The following is a 12125-nucleotide window of genomic DNA, read 5'->3' as shown; positions in this document are numbered from 1 at the left end:
TTCCATGCCACAAGTTACTGGACGATTTACACATTAATAATGGCGAGCGCCATTATTTTGGCAGGCCATCCTGGTCCATGATGTACAAGCAGCATTCAATTTGTCGTCCTTTACATTTGAATGTAAAGGATAATTTTACGCTTGTGGCACAGAGCAGAGCATGCTGGGAGTGCCCATCCCAAAATTGAACATAGCTCACCTGATTTGTCTGCCTGGTATTCAGATTGTACTTGCACAAATCCTCCAAGGCAGCTAAAAGTACAAGTAGCTTTGAAGATGTGGGAACTAAGACTCACTACTCTTGTGTGAGATCAGGGATTGATCATGTGATAGTTTTCCTGCTTTATAGAAACTAGGAAGAGTGAGAGGTGACCTGATAAGAGTTTTTAAAAATTATGACGGGGTTTAATAGGGTAGACATAGAGAAGTTGTTTCCACTTGTGGGGGGAGACCAAAATGAGGGGTCATAAATATAAGATAGTCATTAATAAATCCAACCGGGAGTTCAGGAGAAACTTCTTTACCTACAGAATAGTGAGAATGTGGAACTCACTGCCACATGGAGTAGTTGAGACAAATAGCATAGATACATTTAAGGGGAAGCTGGATAAACACATGAGGGAGAAAGGAATAGATGGATATGTTGATGGGGTGAGATGAAGTAGGATGGGAGGAGCCTCGTTTGGAGTATAAATGCCAGCATAGACTAGTTGGGCTGAATGGCCTGTTTCTGTGCTGTAGTTTCTATGTAATATGGTTCATTAATAGCCTGGTTATTATTTCTTAACGTAAGGTGGACTAAATGGATTAGCTTTCAAGTTCCTAATGTCTTGTGATTTAACCAGGCTGGTGGCGGATCAATTGATCTTGTGATCGCTGTATTGTATATTAGAAAGTTGATGATCCCTTCTCCAGTTTGTAAATGCTGCACGGATCAGGTTTGAGGGGCTGAACAGCCTACTCCTGTTCCTATGTTCCACTGTGCAACTGAGCCATCCAGTCCAAAGAGGTCCCAGGCCCAATCTCTGGCCTTTGACTTGAACTGGGACACCAGGCAGGTCAGCCAGATTGCTACCTAATAACTCTAATTGGTTAGTGCTCAAAGTTGTATGGCGAGCGAGCAGAGGATTAGTTTGTGCGTGGGGGAGGAAAAGATGCGAACATGTATGAAATTAAGAGACCTACTTGCCTACCTCAATACAGACATTTCCCACCTGACCCAAAGCCATGTTATCTCCTGGGAGAAGCAAAAAAACAGGGAAAAACTCAGGCCAATTGGAGGGAAATTTCTCTCCAACTCTCTGATCAAAACTAGTCCAGGAGATTATTCTGGCCTGACATAGGTTACCAGGTTACCTCCCTCTTGTACAAGGTGATCTCCGGCCCAGCCAGAAACAACTCCAGCTCTCACTTGAAGGAATTCTGTGAATCTGTATCCACTACATGAGACGACAGCCTGTTCCAGAGGTTTATGGTTCCCTGGGAAAAGAACTACCTCCCAACATCTAACCTAGAATCTGGCCATGTACACCTTAAAATTGTGACCCCTGGTCCTCTCAAACCTATTCATTGAAAGATGGGTTAGATATGTGAGGAAATTGCTGATGGTGTGGGATCTATTCCTGTAACTGATGTTGGCATGTTATTTTGCAGAAAGTTCAATAAAAATGATCTTTAAGAATCCTTTCCTTCTTTAAAAACATGTGATGCTTTAAAATGTTGATTGGATACTTTTTTTTAACCAATGGCTTCAGCATTTGTAAGAATCAAATCTGTTTTTTTTCCCATCCAAAATCTTACAAGCTTACTTATTTTTTTATCTGTGTCAGGATACTGGGATATGGTACCTGTTCCATAAAGTTCCCACAGGAGACTCCCAAGGGTTGTTCTCTGAAACTAAAGCTGAACTCACCCCACTGGGCATTTTCTACAACAACAGGGTTCACTCAAACTTCAAGGTAGGTGTTCTCCTGATTCATATCAGAGAATCAGAGAATGATAAAGCACAGAAGAGGGCCATTCAGCCCATTGTACATATGCTAGCTCTTTGAAAGAACCATCCAATTAGTTCCATTCCCCCTGCTCTTTCCCCATAGTCCTGCAAACTTTCCCCCATGAAGTATTTATCCAATTCCTACTATTGAATTTGCTTCCCCTTTTAGGTAGGGCATTCCAGATCATAATAACTCACTGCGTATAAAAAAAAGTTTCCTCATGTCACTTCTGGTTCTTTTGCAATTTTAACTCTTAAACTATGACTTCAAGATAGCAGTGAAGGGATTTATTTACACAGCTATATACAGACTTTCCACAATTGCACATAAGAGCTAAAGCTTTTTTGTTTCCATTCAAATTTTTTTTTTCTATCTGAGATTGACACTCATTCTTACCTCCCTGCCCCCCCAGGGCTGCCAACTTGGATTGGCCATATTCCTGGAGGTTTCATCCAATAATCTCCTACCTCCAACCGTCCCGCCGACTCATTCCCACACTATTGGATGCCCGGCATGTCCTTCCTCATGGCGACTGGCCTTTCCAGGCCCTATTGGAAAGCGAAAAGATTTTCTGTTTCCCCAATTGGATGATTCTTGACTGTCAGTCAGACAGCCTTTATTCCTCATCTCCGATTGGTCAACTAAAGTGTTCAAAGTCAATGAATATTACGCACCTTTTTGTTAATGCCCCCGTGATGTATCTTGCGGCAATGCTCCGGAGATTAAATTTCAATTCATTGGAGACACTGAACCAAACCTGCAGGGTTGGTAATCTCCACTCTCTCCTCCATTGCAGAGTGCTTTCTGGTTAATGTGCACATGCAGCTAAAGCCTGGAGTTCTCTTTAGAGTTGGTGTCTATCACTGAAATAAAACACAGAGTATAGACTGGAGCTCAGTGAGTTAGTGAATGACCATGTGCTACTGATATTGATCTTGGCTAGAATTCAAATTTAAAAAATCATTAGGGCCATGACTTTTTCTCAGAGGTAGACCTCTATAGTCTTATTTAAACATTAGGAATATTCTACGCGTGTTACCACCTACTTTCTTTTTAATATTGTGATTTTTACTTTTTGTGTTAATTTGTTCCTATAATATATTCAGTTCCTTTTAGTTTTGTTCACTGTTCTTTAACTTTTCTCAGAATTGCAATTTACAATGTTCTCTCTTTTGCTTTTCTCCTCCCTATCTTTCCCTCCTCCCTATCCTTCCGTCACCTGTCTCGCCTCCTCCTCCCTCCCTTCCTTGTTACCATTCAGCTGAGGTTAGAAGGGAACATTCAGTGGAGCTTTGACCATTTTCTGATGTAGCTATCGAAGCTGTCGCTCCCTCCAGTTTGTCTGTTGTCTCGGGTAGAATTGGCATGACTTTCTGCAGAGTTAAAACCCCTTATCTTCCCTCCCCCATCTCCCCACATTCACACACAATCCTTTGGAGACTTGAAACAATTGCCTTCCCAATGAAAGAAAGAACTTACATTTATAATAACGCCTTTCACAACCTCAAGGCATCCCAAAATGCTTTTCCGCCAATGATGTTTTTTTTTGTTTGAAGTGCACTCTATTGTATTGTGGCAAATGTGGCAGCCAATTTTGCGCACAGCAAGATCCTACAAACAGCAATGAAACAGTAACCAGATTACTGTGTCATTTTGACTCTCTCTGCACTAATGCTTTGTCTTTCACCACACTATTAGCACTCCCTTTGCCTTGGCCCCATGACCTTCTTGTCAGTTAATCTCTCCTGCCCTCTGCCTATCACACACATCTCTTTCCCCCATACCCCTGCTTCACTTGCTTAAAATCCATTACATTTCTAAACTTTGCCAGATCTGATGAGAGGTCACAGACCTGAAATATTAACTCTGCTTCTCTCTCCACAGTTGCTGCCAGACCTGCTGAGTATTCCAAGCACTTTCTGTTATTTTATATTAGTAACCAGATGATCTGTTTTCTAGATGTTGGTTGAGAGTTAAATATTGGCCAGACGTCAGTAATGAGTTGCTTGCTAAGGTTACCATTAAAGGCCTATCCAGAAGTCCGTAGGATTGAACCATTCCAATATATAAACACTCCGACTATTCAGTCATGTTACTGAAGAAAGTTTATTTACCCTCTTCCCTTCCCGTTTGGATTGGATGGAGATTGCAGGAACTTCTGTACAATATCAAGGGCCTTCCATAGACATGGTTGTAGATTATGTAATGAATTGGGTTCACCTAGAAGTTTTAATCTTGGCTTTGTTTTGTAATTCGCATGAGAATAATGAGTAATGTTCTAACATGATAAAAAGTTGATGCAGCTTTCCTGTAATGGCTCTTGGTCCTTGTTGCTAGGCTGGACTGTTCATTGACAAGGGAGTGAAAATCACCAACGCCAGTGCTGATGACCCAAGGGAGTACCTTTGTTTAGACAACAGTGCGAGGTGAGTCGGAGCAGGAACATTTGAGAAAGGAACCAATTTTTTTCTTTTGATGTTGTTATGGTCAAGTGAGGAGGGGTCCTTGTTTGACCACAACAGTTTTAATTCTTTCTTAAAGTGGATGTCCTAGCAAATTCAGTAGGTGTTTGATTACTTACTTGTTATGATCATAACAAGAACCAATTGGACAAGTTTTCTTGAGTTTAACAAAGAGGTTAACTTTTTTTGTATCTAAGCCGAACTAATGAAAATAATAAACCACGCACCAATTTACACTCTCACACACACACACACACACACACACACACACACACACACACACACACACACACACACACACGGAGAACGGTACATTGGTTGAGTTAGAGTCCGTAGATAAAATGAGTATAAAATCTGTGGGGTTTGGTGATTCAGCTGGCTTCTAGCTGAATTCGGTGGTCCTGAGGTTGTTAATTTGAAGAGGTAGATGACTGGTGCGGTGGGTCTCTTGGAGGCAGCAATGCAGATGATTTCCTCCAACAGGGTTTCTGATTGTAGCTGGAGTATGCAAAGGTCAACAGGCAGAGTTCGAAGCTTCAAGCTGAAATGGAGGGAGAGAGAGAAAGATCCCTACTTAGGTCTGCATGGTCAAGAATCCAGAAGCTTCTCCTTCAGCTGCAGAGAAACATCAGCTTAAAACCACATGTGGGGAGTGGCTTGTCACATGACAGTCACTCAGTGATTCAAACATAGCAGTTAACAGTATTTCTTCTTGTTAAAAGTAAAAGAACAAGCAGTTCCCTTAAACTTTCTGGATCTTGGTTCTTGTTGGAGAATGAGCAGACATTTTGTCTCCCTCCTCACAAGCCTTGCAATGTAGGATACGGTGTTGTAAACTAGGTGGCCATCCTAAGCTGTCAGCAAAGTCATCCATCATCTGTTCTCTCTTAAATTTCTTTAAAAAAATTAATTCAGATCTCCAGTCAGTGGATCAACAAAGTAAGTTGGCATGACAATGTGGAAAATGCATTTCTCTGCCATGTCAGCATAAATGGAACTCCATATACGATGTAATGGAATGGAATTGCATTTATATAATGCCTTTCACAACCTCAAGATGTCCCAAAGTGCTTTACAACTAATGACTACTTTTTGAAGTTGTAATGTAGGAAATGCGGCAGCCAATTTGTGCACAGTAAGCTCCCACAAACAGCAATAATGAACAGATAATTTTTAAAAAGTGATCTTCAAAATAGCAGCTGTGGGATTTTTTACATCCAACTGAGAGAGCAGACAGGACCCTGATTTAACATTGCATCTCAAAGAAAGCACCTCTGACAGTGAAGCACTCCCTCAGTACTGGCATCAGGAGTATCAACGAAGATTTAGTGCTTGGGTCTCTGGAGTGAGACTTGAACCTACAAACTGCTGACTCAGATGTGAGAATGCAATCCACTGAGCCATAGTCATATAGTTTTGTAATGAAAACTTTCTCACAAAATGTTTTTCTTGTCAGTGGAATCCATTCTGACATTGTTTAGCTTCTTGAGCTTCCTGTGGTGCAGTCAAGTCACACATAAGTTATGTGCCGGAATAGTGTCAATTAGATGGGATTGTTTAGAAATGATTAAAGGTCATTTGACCCATTGAAGTGCACCTTTCCGGTACTCTAACTCTTCCCATCCCAGCATCCAAATGCTTTCTCCTAATGGAAGAAATGTTCTCTGGCAGAACTCCAGTTAATTCTACATGCGGTAAATTTTCAGTAGCTTTATGTTTTTACCCATTGTGTAAAGGTTCCGTCCTCACCAAGACGCTGATCCACAGAAGCCACGAGTTGCTGCCCTCATTGATCGGCTGATAGCGTTCAAAAATAATGACCACGGAGCTTGGGTCCGAGGAGGAGACATCGTATTCCAGAAAGCTGGGTAGGTTATGTTCTGGTGTCATTTCTAGTAGGCTTGAAAGGAGAGGCTTGAAGCCTCAAAACAGGCCATTCGGCCCAACTGATCCATGCTGGTATTTATGCTCCACACGAGCCTCCTCCCACCCATAGTTCATTTCACCCTATAAGCATAACCTTCTATTCCTTTCTCCGTCATGCATTTATCCAGATTCCCCTTAAATGCATCTATAGTATTCACCTCAACCACTCATTGTGGTAGCAAGTTCCACATTCTCACCACTGTCTGAGGCCATATAGATGAAAACTTAGTCAAACCCTCGACAGTCTGCCTCTATTTTTTCACATTTTCCTTGCATTGCTGGACTGAACAGGAAACTGTCTTCCAGGGTGCTACGATCCAGAAATGCAAAGTTCCTCTCCCACTCGCCAATCAGCCCAGTCCTGTCCTCGCCCAGTGCACGTACAGAACAACTTGCATTTACATCTCACCTTTATAATCTAGACAGATATCCCAAGGTGTTTGCTTCCTAGTGAGGTAATTAAACAAAGATAGATGCAGAGCCAAAGAAGATAGTAGGAGGGGATGCCCAGAAGCTTGGTCAAGGAGAGGTTGGTTTTAACAAGGGTGAAAAGGGAAGAGGATTAAGGAGGGAATTCCAGGTTATGGGGCCAAGAAGGCTGAAGGCATGTCTGCCCATGCTGGGGCAAAAAGAGAGCTGGGTGGCAGTGGGAAGGTGCACAAAAAGCTTGAGTCAGAATAACAGAGAATTCTGAGGCACTGGAGATTGGGCTGGATAAGGTTACGGAGATGGGAAAGAAAAAGAACTTGCATTTATATAGTGCCTTCTACATCCACAGGATGTCCCAAAGCATTTTACAGCCAATGAAGGACTTTTGAAGTGTAGTCACTGTTGTAATGTAGGAAACATAGCAGCCAATTTATACACAGCAAGCTCCCACAAACAGCAATGTGATAATGACCAGATAATCTGTTGTTTAGTGATTTTCATTGAGGGATACATATTGGCCAGGACACCCACTCTTCAAAATAGTGCTAGGAGATCTTTTACATTCACTTGAGACAACGGACAGGGCCTCAGTTTGAAAGATGGCACCTCTGACACTGCAGCACTCCCTCCGTGCCAGCCTTGAGTGTTGTTCTCAAGTCCTAGAGTGAGACTTGAGCCTACAACCTTCTGACTCAGAAGCAAGAGTGCAACCCCATGAGCCACAGCAAATGAGGTGGGAATGACAGGATTTTGAAATGAGAATGACCGTTTTAAGTTGGGAATGTTGGTGGATCAGGAACTCGGGTTAATCAGCAAGTACAGGCATGATGGGTAAGTGGGACTTCTCTGAGCTAAGGTACGGGTGGCAGAGTTTCAGATGAACTGAAGTTTATGGAGGATGGGAGACCAACCAGGAGGTGACATGAGGTGGATGAGGGTTTCGTACAAGCTCATGTGTTGGCCAAGCTGGGTAAGGACAGCAGCATTCCTTCTCTAATGGACTTTAGTGAACCAGTTGAATTTTCATGAAAATTTTATAGATACTAGATGCTTTCTTTAAACTGACTTCAAATTCTTAAATTTGGTGGGATTTGAGTTAATGCTGTCGAGATTGTTGGTCCAGTAACATAACCATTACACTACTTTACCCCAATTGAAGTTTTGTAATGTTGTCTCTCACCTTGTTTTAAGGGAACTGACAAATGCCACTTTAATCTTTTGGACTGGCCACAAACTCATGGAAACAATGTTAGCAGAACTACCCTTGTGTTTGTCACAGCTGTATCCAATGACTTGCATTTATATAGCCCCCTTAATGTTGTAAAACGTCCTACGGCACTTCACAGGCGCATTTAGAATTTAGAACATTACAGCGCAGTACAGGCCCTTCGGCCCTCGATGTTGCGCCGACCTGTGAAACCATCTGACCTACACTATTCCATTTTCATCCATATGTCTATCCAATGACCACTTAAATGCCCTTAAAGTTGGTGAGTCTACTACTGTTGCAGGCAGGGCGTTCCATGCCCCTACTACTCTCTGAGTAATGAAACTACCTCTGACATCTGTCCTATAACTATCACCCCTCAACTTAAAGCTATGTCCCCTCGTGTTTGCCATCACCATCCGAGGAAAAAGACTCTCACTATCCACCCTATCTAACCCTCTGATTATCTTATATGTCTCTATTAAGTCACCTCTCCTCCTCCTTCTCTCCAACGAAAACAACCTCAAGTCCCTCAGCCTTTCCTCGTAAGACCTTCCCTCCATACCAGGCAACATCCTAGTAAATCTCCTCTGCACCCTTTCCAAAGCTTCCACATCCTTCCTATAATGCGGTGACCAGAACTGCACGCAATACTCCAGGTGCGGTCTCACCAGAGTTTTGTACAGCTGCAGCATAACCTCGTGGCTCCGAAACTCGATCCCCCTACTAATAAAAGCTAACACACCATATGCCTTCTTAACAGCCCTATTAACCTGGGTAGCAACTTTCAGGGATTTATGTACCTGGACACCAAGATCTCTCTGTTCATCTACACTACCAAGAATCTTCCCATTAGCCCAGTACTCTGCATTCCTGTTACTCCTTCCAAAGTGAATCACCTCACACTTTTCCGCATTAAACTCCATTTGCCATCTCTCAGCCCAGCTCTGCAGCCTATCTATGTCCCTCTGTACCCTACAACATCCTTCGGCACTATCCACAACTCCACCGACCTTAGTGTCATCCGCAAATTTACTAACCCACCCTTCTACACCCTCATCCAGGTCATTTATAAAAATGACAAACAGCAGTGGTCCCAAAACAGAACCTTGCGGTACACCACTAGTAACTAAACTCCAGGATGAACATTTGCCATCAACCACCACCCTCTGTCTTCTTTCAGCTAGCCAATTTCTGATCCAAAGCTCTAAATCACCTTCAACCCCATACTTCCGTATTTTCTGCAATAGCCTACCGTGGGGAACCTTATCAAACGCCTTACTGAAATCCATATACACCACATCCACGGCTTTACCCTCATCCACCTGTTTGGTCACCTTCTCGAAAAACTCAATAAGGTTTGTGAGGCACGACCTACCCTTCACAAAACCGTGCTGACTATCTCATTATCAAACATAATTTGATACCGAGCCACAGAAGGAGGTATTAGAACAGGTGACTAAAAGCTTAGCCAAAGAGGTAGGTTTCAAAGGAGGAGAGAGAGGGGTAGAGAGGTCTAGGGAGGGAATTCCAGAGTTTATGGCCCAAGCAGCTGAAGCCAGGGCTGCCAATGGTGGAGCGATGAGAATTGGGGATTGGCAATGAACCCTGTAAATTGTCGTTATACTGGACGAGCTATGAACTCTTCCAAAAGCACTACTTTTTTGTCCATGGACAGTTCACATTTTAAAAGTCATAGCTTGCATTATGCTAGAAATTTCTCCTGACGATCTGAAGAAGGTGTGAGTATTCTGTTTATTTCAATGCATGATACATTCCAGATCGCTGCGTGACTGCACATGCGCGCACCTTAGAGGGAACGTTGGCACCAGGTTTCTGTCCCCACTGAAACTTTGCCTGAGTTCATAATTTTTCTTTTAATATTTCAGTTTTTCTGACAATGGAATTGGATTGTCATTTGCCAGGTAAGAGAGGCCATCTCGTAAATTTATTGAAACAGAAGTTGCCAGAAGTGCACAGCAAGAGAAATGCAGAGGCTAACATTTCATCTGTTGCACTTTGTCAGAGCTTTGTGTCTTTCCCCTTCATGAATGTGGACTGACTGGCTGAGAGCTTGCCATATCTACAGTTTTTCTTTAACTCAGAGGGTAGGATTTTCCTTGTGGTCTTCAGGACCCCAACGTCAGACTCAAATGGGGGTCAGAAAACCCAATGTGTGAGAAATAGTCACTCACCTGTGATTTTCCTCACATTGGCCAATTAATGGATGGTACCCAGGCTCTCGAGGCTGGACAGCCAATAAGAGGCCTTCTAGCTTGAAAGCAGCAACAGGATGCCAGAGCAAGTAAGGGAGGGAGAGGGCACTTCAAAATGCAGGCGTCCTCACTCCAACTTTTTGAAATTTAAAATGGAAAACAGATCAAGGAGCTGGATCACACTGTGGGCAGGGTGGGGGAGCCCGTCTGCAGGGCGGCCTGCAGCTGCTGCTGAACTCCGGCAAGCAGGGAGGGCCTCAAAGCCTACCTGGTGTGCTGACCCTCTGGTCTGCCGCCGGGAGGCCACCTCCAGGCAGCTAAACAGGTTCCCGCCACCTGCAGGGACCTGGAGGTTTTTTGGACAATCACAATTGGCCTCCAACAATAGGCCTTAATAGGGCCTTAACAAGGTGAATTGGCTACTTGCTGTGTCTGGGCAGGTAGCCCTGCCATCGCCCCATCCTGCCTTCAGGGAAATAGCCTGGGATGGGATGGAGCCGGGGAACCGCAAGCAGGCCGGCGGTGCTATATTTAGTGCCCACCCCCGACGAAGTCCAAAAGTCCAGCCCATAATTTACAATCCCTACAGTTTTACACTGTCTGCACTTATCCTGGGCAGCGGCCTATAATTTGGTGAATGGCACTGTGTTAATTACAAAGGCTGCGTTTAAAAAGTATTAAATCCATCTTATATTTCAGGCAGTTCGCAGTTTGTGCAGTTTAGATGTCACTCTTGGTGTGGGAATTGCAAGTACTGTTGACTTCTTAAGGAGTTAAGTTGTCCTTAAAGAATCAGCAATGTTTCACGCTGTGTAATTTGTAGAAACGGGCTCCCCTCTGTGATAAAAGCCATCTTTCAGTAAGTTCATGTTTGCTGGTCTTTCTTCAGAAACTGACTTTAGTGCCCATTGAGTTTATTAATACTGTCGGTTTCTGTGAGGTTCATATAACTTGCTTCGCAAGTCCATTACAGTTACTTTTATTTTGTTGACACAAGTGGTTTCACTATGAACTCTACTTATGTCTCAATATAGTAACCTGGAGCTACTGTCTCTCCACAAATGGTCGTGGAAATCTGCAACCCTCTTTTCCACTCACCCCCCCCTCCCCCCAAACAAAAAAAAGCTGTTGAGGCTATGTCTGCAGATCATTAAGTCGAAGTCTCTGGATTATGGGTCCATAACTTAACCACTATGCAACTGTACCCATACTGCAAAGTGACAAAAGCATTGGAAGACTTAATTTTGGGTTTGTATCCTAACGTGCAACTGTTTCTTTAGTGATGGAAGCTTCCCAAAGGACGAAGGTTCAAGCCAAGAAATCTCGGAATCATTGTTTGTCGGAGAAAGCAAGAATTATGGATCTCAAGGAGGTCAAAACAAATACTGGGGTGTTGGTGGGGTTGATGGGAAAAATCGCACACTGCCAAAAGACAAGTAAGGTTCTCTGATTAACGTCTGAATCCTATGAGCATATCTTGTTATGTAAATATTGACTAATACAGAAAAGAAAGGGCTTGCATTTATATAGCACCTTTCACAACCACTATATGTCTCAAAGCACCTTACAGCCAATTAAGTACTTTTTGAAATGTAGTCACTGTTGTAATGGAGGAGACGCAGCAGCCAATATGTGCACAGCAAGCTCCCACAAACAGCAATGTGATAATGACCAGATAATTTACTTTTGTGATGTTGGTTGAGGGATAAATATTGGCCAGGACACCAGGGAGAAGTCCCCTGGTCTTCTTCAAAATAGCAGCCATGAGATCTTTTACATCCACCTGAGCAAGCAGATGGGGCCTTGGTTTAACATCTCATTGGAAAGACAGCATCTCCCACATTTGGTTTAACATCTCGTCCAAAAGACAGTACCTCCTACATTGCAGCAC

At 43.2% G+C, this 12125-nt stretch overlaps 1 protein-coding gene across 4 annotated transcripts in view; it reads left to right on the top strand.

Annotated features, from left to right (window-relative positions):
• The window catches only part of cemip2 (cell migration inducing hyaluronidase 2), a 90863-nt gene that overhangs the window by 57024 nt on the left and 21714 nt on the right, over positions 1 to 12125 (top strand). For all 4 annotated transcript variants that reach the window (XM_068030589.1, XM_068030588.1, XM_068030590.1 and 1 more), the window contains 5 exons: positions 1830 to 1958; positions 4332 to 4420; positions 6193 to 6324; positions 9908 to 9943; positions 11515 to 11670. In XM_068030589.1, the coding sequence (XP_067886690.1) occupies positions 1830 to 1958; positions 4332 to 4420; positions 6193 to 6324; positions 9908 to 9943; positions 11515 to 11670 (542 nt within the window). The remainder of the gene's footprint in view (positions 1 to 1829; positions 1959 to 4331; positions 4421 to 6192; positions 6325 to 9907; positions 9944 to 11514; positions 11671 to 12125) is intronic.

This window comes from Heterodontus francisci, chromosome 4 (assembly GCF_036365525.1).
Source record: "Heterodontus francisci isolate sHetFra1 chromosome 4, sHetFra1.hap1, whole genome shotgun sequence".
Taxonomy (NCBI): Eukaryota; Metazoa; Chordata; class Chondrichthyes; order Heterodontiformes; family Heterodontidae; genus Heterodontus; species Heterodontus francisci.
Note: the sequence above shows the minus strand (reverse complement) of the source record. Positions and strands in the feature narration are given on the sequence as shown.